At 40.9% G+C, this 9610-nt stretch overlaps 1 protein-coding gene across 4 annotated transcripts in view; it reads left to right on the plus strand.

The window, feature by feature from the left end:
* Positions 1-9610, plus strand: part of STIM1 (stromal interaction molecule 1) — a 181420-nt gene that overhangs the window by 88055 nt on the left and 83755 nt on the right. For all 4 annotated transcript variants that reach the window (XR_896932.2, XR_002776663.1, XM_011377442.2 and 1 more), the window contains exon 2: positions 1894-2024. Coding sequence is in view for 2 of the 4 variants with exons in the window: in XM_011377442.2 (XP_011375744.1) it covers positions 1894-2024 (131 nt within the window). In the remaining 2 variants the exon portion in view is untranslated. The remainder of the gene's footprint in view (positions 1-1893; positions 2025-9610) is intronic.

Raw genomic sequence — 9610 nt, forward strand, 5'->3', positions numbered from 1 at the left:
GGTAATTATATGTGCCTTTGCTTAATACAAAAACAGGAATAAGGGAGGGAAGGTGTTATGTTGGTTGTGTTAATACCAATGTTGTGTGCTTCATCTATGAACTAGTTATTACTTATTGCTTTATTGCAATTTGTTGTGTTTTTTGTTTTTTGGATCGGTAGTTCATGGATAAGAGTCCATGAAGGAACCAATCATGCCAAGAGCTCTTCTTGGTGAGGAAGTTAAGAAACAATGCCCTAATCTTTGGCTACATTCTGTTCTTTCCCTCAGTACTCGCCACACCTCTACCCCACCCTCTACTTCCCACTCTGACTTGGCAGGACAGATGTAGAGGAACATAAGGTTATGTGTAGATATTTCTTTTGTATACAAATTATTCATCTTAATTCTTTTATAAAGTCATTTCCTCAGTGCGCTTCTTACCAGTATTACCATTTGCGGCTTCTAGAATATGAAACCAACCTAAAGATATCTGGTCACCTTGGCATAAAGGCATTCAGGTGAGGTGCTGGCCAGGGAGTCAGCCAACCTGGGCTCTCATTGTAGCTCTTCAGCTGCCTTTGACTTTGGGTACATCAGTTAACATCTGTGGACTTCAATATCCAACATATTTTTCTTGAGTCACATCGGAGTCATTTAAAAAAAATTGTATTTATATCCCTTTCTCATTTTGAAAAGGATTTGAGCAACTAGCAAGTGATAGAGAAGTGACCTGTCTTGTCCAGTCACTGTCTAACCAGCAGACACATAAATGATTAAATGGATTAGAGTGTTTCACGTCTTTGATCAGTGCCTTCTAGGAGGCTTCAAAGCAGCAGCCTCTTTACCCTGTCTTTGCTCTTTCTCCTGTGACAGGGAAGGCAAGATCTTTCTTCTATCTTCTTTAGGGGTGAGCTGAAGAATATTTTGCCTAGAAAGTAGTTATCAAGATCAGGGTCAAAAGGAAAGAGGAATTTTAGAATCTGGGAATTAGAAGAAATACTAGAAACAGCAGTTAAAATTTCTTTTTCAAATAATGAACTTGAGACCTGGAGAAGGGAAGTGACCTCCCTGGAGTCACATGGTAGAGCTGAGATGAGGTTCCAGACTCTTTCTGCTGTATTCATGGATCAGACTAGGTGTTTTTCAGTTTTGTAAGAAAAGATTAGGTGTCATGGAAGAACTAGGGTAGCCTAGGCTCTTGTGCTGATTTTACTTCTGCATGACTGACTGTGTATGATAGTGGGCAGAGGGAGCCGCACACCAGACTTCCCAAGGAGTTGTGTCAGATGAGCTCAGTACCTTAGATGTCTAATAGACATTTGCTAAATGTGACTGTGGGAAGGCATATGATGTGAAGTGTTTCCCCATTTAGCCTGGGGCTGGCATTATATGTCCCAGAAATGACAAAGTGAACAAAAAGGAAAACTACATATTATTCTGGTATTGGAATGAATGGGCTGTTTTCCTGTTTCTAGAAAGGTTGTATTAATTTACATTTGTTTATTGACTGATTAAAAAGAATATTTCGCTTGAATGTGTATTTCCTTGATTATTAGTGAGGCTAAACTTTTTCCTATGTTCTCTGGCTATTTCTATTTTCTCTTGTATTTTTTTCTTACATTACTTATTCATGTTCTTTGCCTAGATCCCAGTGTATTTCTAGTCCTATGCTTAACATCCCTGCAAGGGAACTATTAGAATGATAAGGTATTATAACTAAATGGGAGAGCTCAGGATATCCTTGGGGAAGGCAGTTAAAGGATAGATGAAACACTTTTCTTACTGTATCAATAGCCAGTCAAGTGGCTACATAAGGAGTCATGTACTAGAAGCTAAGGACACTGAGAAAGGTGGGTAATAGAGGTTGGGTGGCAGCCCCCAGTAATGTTGTCTCTTGCTTTTCCTCTACAGAGTTTTGCCGGATTGACAAGCCTTTGTGCCACAGTGAGGATGAGAAGCTCAGCTTCGATGCAGTCCGCAGCATCCACAAGCTTATGGATGATGATGCCAATGGTGATGTGGATGTGGAAGAAAGTGATGAGGTGAGCCCTCTTACCCTGCTATGGCTCTTTTCTCTTCCTGTGTGAACAGTCCCTGAAAGCTATCTAGATAGACCATTCCCTATAAAAATGTTCTTGATACTGGCCTGTTCTCTAGGAATTTGTCCCTGTTGAGGGAGATGATTCTCAGCGGAGCAGTCCTCTAGGGGCCAGCTGGTCCAAATGCAGGCCTTATTCTGTATCAGTGCCTGGACTGGCTCCCGTCTGCCTACAGGCTTAGAAGCATAACACTGACTGAGCTGTGCTGTTTGAGAGGGAGAGGGAGCCCCAAGGTTAGTCTCTATAGTTTCCCTGAATCTTTATGATAATCCTGCTGTAGATGGAGGGCATCAACCTACATTTACTCTGTGCTCAGCCCTGCATTGGCATGTGGGAAAGAAGGCAAGACACTTAGGTTTTGCCCTCCGGGAGCTTATACTCTGTTTGGGAGGAAGAAACAAGTGTTCCTAGAAAGATCATTCCAAATTCCAGGCTGCAGTTGCTGGGAGCCAGTTGAGTGGTCCAGATAGTAAGAACAAGAGTAATCTCTAGATGGAAAAAACTGTTATTGTTACACCTTTTGGCAGAGAGCCCAGAGTACAAAGTTATCATGTGTGAAAGGATTTAAAGATTTCATTTGATTTCATTTGATTCCACATGAACCAGAAGTATGGTGAACCTGCCAAGTTGTGCCCAATCTGTAATAGCGATATGGTGTGTATCATGAGAGAGGAGGGAATCCTAGTCTCTCCTCCCTGCTGCTTAGCCCACCTTTAAGTTTTGAGTTCAGTTTTGGATCTCACATTGTCAGAAGCATTTGGAATGGTGAGAGACTATACAGAGAGGAGTGATGTGAATGATGAAGATTATAGAAACTATGGAATGGAGAGCATTCAGTACAATTCAGTATTTTAAGTGTCTATTATGTATGTGCCAGGCACTGTTCTAGACGTGGGGATGTGGCAGTAAAAAGGACAGATACATCTGTCCTCATATAATTTATAGCCTAGTGAAGAAACTTTAGCCTGGAAAAGAAAAGATTCAGGTAATATAATTTCTATCTTCAAATACATTAGAAGTGGAGAAATCAGACTTAAATAACACCAGTGATAACAATGAAAACCACAGCACTATCATTTATTATATTTTTACTCTACACCATACACAATGTTAAGCTCTTTGCTTAACAGTTACTTAGTTACTCTTTGCTTAACAGTTAATAGTTACTCTTTTAACTTTCTTGACAGCCTTATGAAGTTGGTATCATTATCAGAGACTGGAGCCTGGAAAGGTTGTTGAAGGACACACTAGCTATGAGCACAGATCTGATTTCAAAACTCATGCTATTAAGTAGTGCTGTATTGTTTCTCATTCTAGGGCAGAGCCAGGACCTATGTGGGGAAAGTAAAATATAGGCATATTGTTCTAGAATAAAAATTGCCTATTAGCACTATCTCATCGTAGAAGAGACTTCCTTGGTAAGTAGGTAGTGAACTCCCTGTCTTGGCAGATGGACGAGCAAAATACAGCATTCCACTGATTGGTCAGCGGCGAGGATCCTTATATTAGGTTGAACTATATAACGTCTAAGGGATTTATAAAAGCCAAAAAATAGTCTTCCTGGAGGAAAAGTAGAATTTTGACAAAGTGGAAGAGGAGGGGCAGCCTGAGTAGTAGAGAACAAGTGAGCAAAAATGTGGAGATTGTAAGAAGCATGGTGAGTAGGTTTGGTTAAACAGTGACTGTGATAGAAAACTGCAGGACAAAACCTGGAAAGGAAAGGGGGGCCCAGCCAACCAGGCTGAGATAGGTGTACTTCTTGAACCTGGCAATTGTAAGTTCTTGAGCAGAGACAGCAACCATGATGAGAATGTCTAAACTTTCGATTACATCTAGAAGTATCACTGGTCCTCGCAGGATCCAGTTTTGTCTATGCTAAGAGAGCCTTTCTCCTGGTGGCGAATGGGGCCTAGGGGTGTCCTGACCTCCCTCCAAGGGCCTGGCCACAAGACTGGGAGAGGGATGGCACACGGTTAATAAGGCGATGTGATCCAAGAACCACAAATTCCTGGATATCTTTGTCATCGCCCTTCCTTCTTTTTTCACTTTCTTCTGAATTGCTTTGTAAATGAGGGGAAGAAGAAAATGTTCTTTTTAGAGGAATGTTACCACAACAAAAAGCTCATCAGCACAAACTGTTCTAAAATAACACAAAAGCTGTCACCCTGCTCTGCGCCAGTGGCAAGTTGTTCTTTTTCAGCATAGCTTCTGCCTGCCTTGGCTTCAGCTACTCTTCCTATAATCTCAGGCCTCTGGTGGTTCGAGTAGCCTGCTAGTCTGGGTTTTCACGATAAGTCACAAGCTACTGTCTTTGAAAGTGAAAAAGTAATGTTAGCAAAATGTATGTACTTAAGTCAGTCTAACCATATATGAGACAACCTCAGAGTATAGGATCTAACTAGAAAGTTAAGTGGACAGCTCAGGGCTTATTGGGTGATGGATACTGAGGCACTGGAGAGGAGAAACCTGGCCATCAGGGACCTGAGATTTTTCGGACCCATTTAAAAGTATTGCTGATTACCCAAGGACCTTAGGAGAAGTCCAAAGGGATACACTACTCTATTAAGGCCTCATTTATTTAGTCTCATATCAGTAAGTATTTCAGACAACGGAACTATCACCTCAGTACTAGATCTTTAAAAATTTTAGCCATTTTTAAAGTAAGTCTTTTTCTTACAGATTATTGTGAGCAGAGTGTTAACTTTCTTGAGAAAATTCAAAGCATGGCTTCAGGGCTTCTTGCACTAGATTCCTACGTGCATGGTTGTAAGCAATGAATTTAGACTTATGGTAAACTGAGACTCAGCAGGTATTTTATAGAAAATATAATATTGTTTGAGTCTGGGGCAGCTTGTTTGGCTGCTCAAGTGCAGTCTTTGCTTGCTTCTGTCTTAGATAGTAGAGGCTGTAGACTGCGGGCCCTTCAGATGAGCAAGATGGCACTGTTGGTAATGGTGCCTTTCTTGCCAAGCGGGCAGGGAGTTCTACCAGCCCAGCAGTGTGGGAATGCATGACCTATGTTCTATTCATAGCTCTAGTGGGGACACTGCCCATGTGCAAAGGATTTACTGCGGTGGGATGGTACTATCAGGTTGTCCTGACAGTCTGAGGTGTCCACAAAGGCCTGCCTAAAACCACTGTCCCCTTGACTGGACCAGACTCTTTGAGAGCAGTGTTACTTTCTTTTTTGGAACCTTCATGAAAAATTAAGGGAATTTATTCACCATTAAACAGATTCTTATTCAATACCTTTTATGTGCCAGGGCTATGTGGTAGGGCTATGGATTTCATAGTGAACAAAACTGATAAAATCCCTGCTTTCAAAGACCTTGCATTCTAGTGGTCTGTATGTCATGGGTAACTAAGTAATGAGTAAACTTTGAAATTAGGCAGAATTGTGATCAGATTATAGTAGGTTAGTGATTTCCCCTTTGATTATTTTAGGGTAAAATTGGCGGTCAATGATTCTTATGCTTACAGGGTTGTTTTAGGGATTGAATGAAAAAGTGCTGTTAAAAGTTGCTGGCACAAATAAAGGACTCTCGAAACTCAACAATAGAAAACAAGCAACTCAATAAATAATGGTGGAACAAAAAAGGAACAGACACTTCATCATAGAAGATATATGGATGGCAAATAAGTATATGAAAAGATACTCAATATCATTAGCCATTAGGGAAGTATAAGTTAAAACCACAATGAGATATCACTGCATACCTAATAGAGTGGCTAAAATTAAAAAAATGGAAAATATCAAGTGCTAGACAAGAAGGAAGAGCCACTGGAACTCTTGCTTATAGAGTTTCTTAAAAAGTTTAATGTAACTTAATAAAGGGGCCAGCAATTCTATTTCTAGGTATTTACCCATATAGATAAATGAAACTTTATATTCATGCTAAAACCTGTACACAAATGTTTATTGCAGCTTTGATCATCCCCCAAAACTGGATACAAATCAAATGCCCTTCAATATTTGAATAGATAAAAAGCTATGGAATGCTGTCCAGCAATTAAAAGAAACAAGCTATTGATGTGCAAAGTAGATGATTCTCAAAGGCATTGTGCTGAATGAAAGAAGCCAGTAACTTTCTGAAAAAGTTACATACTATATGATTTCATCTATATGACATTCTGAGAAAGGCGAGGCTATAGGGATGGAGCCTAGATTGGTGGTTACCAAAGGTTAGGAATGTGGGGAGGATTTGACTACAAAAGGACGGCATGAAAGAATTTTCTTGGGCTAATAGAATTGTCCTGTGTTTGGACTGTGAGAATGGTCACAGGAAATTAAATATGTATTAAAATACATAGAACTCTATCTCCTCCACATCAAAAGTTAATTTCATCATATTAAAAAAAAAAATTTCCCAGCATAGTACCTGACATACAACTCAAGCTCAGTGAATGCTACTTACCTTCTCTTTTCTTTTTCCTCTATATGTCCAGGAAAGTTACCTGCATGACAATTGTATTTTAATGTTTGCTTGACCAACTGATGTGTTTCTCTTACCAAAATGAGAACCTCCTCAGGGCAGGGACTGATTTATCTGGTTTGTTTGTCTTTGTTTCTCCAGTGCCCAGCCAAGCTTGATAAGAATTTGTACTTAATCACTCACTGCATGGAATGATTGACCATGGTTATCACTATGGCAGCGTGATGTCAGGCTGAGAGGGAAGTCTTGTGCAAGGATGTGATCACACATTTTGGAGATGGGGATGGGTAGGTAGCACTAGAAACCTGGGAAGCTATAAAGCTACTTATCCTTCTGTTAGTGTCTGTGGTGTCTGGTGTAGTAATATAGCACAGAGTTAAGAGTTTGTGCTCTAGAGTCACACAGACCTAGATTTAAACCTGGCTCTGCCGTTTACCAGCTATGGAAACTTGGAGAAGTTACTTAAAGTCTTTAAGCCTTGTTTTCTTCATTAGAAGTAGAATAACAATGGTAGGGTACCTCATGAAGCCGTTATAAAGATTAAATGAAATAATGAATAAAGCACTTAGTACAATGCTTGACACATTGAAAAGGCTCAATGGAAGTTAGTTTTTGTTATTATTGTTATTGTTATCCTCAGAAAGAGCATACATTTTGATGTAGACGGGCCTATGTTCAAAACTTGGCTTTGCCACTCACTGGTTATGTGACAAATAGGCCAACAGCTTAACTCTCTGAGCCTCATTTTATTCAGCTATTTGAGGAGGGTAACTCTTTGCAGGATTTTAAAAATTTAATGTATGCAAAGCCCCAAGCACAATGCCTGGCACACGTAGGTGCTAAATCCATGTTTTTTTCTTCAATAGCATGATGGTTTAAATAGTGAAGGCTGGCAAGAATTCCAAGCTGAGTTATACACAGGCTCTCTCATCATCCCATCACAGCCCAGCATCCAGCTATGGGAGCCACCCCCAGCAGCTTGGCTGACTTGACTAGGGCAGGATACCGCAGGGGGTTGTTCTATCTTTGTCTGAGCGGCTGATATTAAGGGAAGGGAGGTACAATAGAGCAGGGCCACACATTTCTAGGGGCTGCAACTTCTCTGGTAACTCATCCAGCCTCCTGCCTATTGCCTGTGTACTTTACAAAAGATCTAGATGAGAAATTCTAATTTTCCCAACCCATCTGGAAGGCTAGAAGATTTTGAACAATAAAGCCATATTACAGAACTGTTACCAGATCTGTCTGACTTTTGTAGGGTAGAAGTTGACTTGCTTTCTACCTTTTTCATCGTCCCACTGAGAGCTGTGCTAGGTCCTGGGAGGCTGTAAGAGTTGGGAAAGAATGGAATCTGGCACCAAATAGAATCAGGGCTGGGGGAACTAAACTCTGAGGGGAGTAGCCAGCAGTTCCACTTGCAATATCCAAGGGCCAGTTGGACTTGGACTTGATGGGAAGTAGTTCATAGGGAGAGAGAGAGAAGCCTGGTGCCATGGCCAGCATGGGCTAATTTGGATGAAGGTAAGAAGCTGAGTTATACTCCAAAGTTGTTATTATGATAAATAATACTTATTCCCTCCTCAGGGATTGGGCCTCATTTCCTTACATCCCTATAGCTATAGACACCGTGTTTCCCTGCCTCTAGTTCTCTATCAGCCCATGTTGTACATGCTGCCAATGATCTTCTTTAAGTACCTTTTGATTTTGTCTTTTGCATGATTTTCTTTTCTTGTTCCATCTGACTTTCTGTGCCTAGGACTCCTTCTCTTCAAGTCTGGTCTTAGCCTTTTTCTCAAGGTTCTCTAGACATACCTGGTATCACTCTGATCTGGCTCTTGTCTTTTGTCTCATAGTCATTCCATGTTTATTCCAGTCTGCTTTTCTTTGCTCAGGTAGTTCTTACCTGAAATTAACTTCTCATACCCCTCCCTCCAACCCCTGGCCCTGTCTGTGCACGTCTTAGGTGTCCTCTGGAATATTCTAGCTTAACTTTTTATGAAACTTCCCTGATTTTCCCACCCACACTGACCTTTCTCATCTCAGTACTAACTCCTGTAGCACATAGACAATCGCTTAATTTAGCTCTTAATTAGAATGTCTTGCTCTGTGCCCTAATGATTTTGATTATATTGTCTTGCTTACAAGTTTGTCTTTTTGCACTAAGACTGAAATTACTAAAAAACACAACTCTGATCATTACTCTAACCTTGTAAAGGGAGTGTGGTAGAATAGAAGCATTTGTGTCATGTGCCAAGCCCCATGCCAGCTGATTACATATACAGTTTCATTCAATCCTCAACCCTCTATGAACTAGGTGTTATTGACTCTATTTTAGAGGCGATAAACTATAAGTGAGCGGCTTACCTTTGCTTACTAAATGAATCTAAACTTTAAATTGACCTTCGATGCTCCTACAATCTGACTAGCTCACCCGACTAGATCATATTACACTGCGTTTCCTTACTCTGTGTTACAGCCGTCTCAAACATGTCCCGTCGCTGTGCCTTTGCTCCAGGTAATTCCTCATCCTGGCATCTCTCAGCCACCCATTTTCACCTCTGAAAGTTCCACTTGTCCACCAAGGCCCGGATCAGGGTTTCTCAACCTCAGCATTACTGACGTTTTGGGCCAGATGATTCTTGGCTGTAGGGAGCTGTCCTGTGCATTTTGGGATGTTTAGCAGCATCCCTAGTCTCTATACACTGGATGCCACCAGCAACCTCTACCCCACCCCACCCCTAAGTTGTAACAACCAAAAATGTCTCTGTTGCCAATTGACAGTTTTCCTGGGGGAAAGAATTGTTCCCAATTGGGTACTATTGGCTTAGATTAAATGTTGTTTCCTCCAAGAAATCTTTGTTCCCCTGCTGTGGGAAGTGATCCTTTCTCTTTCATGTTCCAGAGTACTTGGCATGAACTCTCATTTGGCATATTGCTCTGCTTTGTATTGTAATTAGTTGGGTTCATCCTTATCTGTCCTACTAGATTACAAGTGCCTCCAGGGAAAAGGAACCAGGTCTTATTCATCATTGTGCTTGGTGCAGGGCCTTACACTTAAGCTTTTTTGAATTTTTAATCTTAGGCAAAGATTTGATC

This window comes from Pteropus vampyrus, unplaced genomic scaffold (assembly GCF_000151845.1).
Source record: "Pteropus vampyrus isolate Shadow unplaced genomic scaffold, Pvam_2.0 Scaffold311, whole genome shotgun sequence".
Lineage (NCBI taxonomy): Eukaryota > Metazoa > Chordata > Mammalia > Chiroptera > Pteropodidae > Pteropus > Pteropus vampyrus.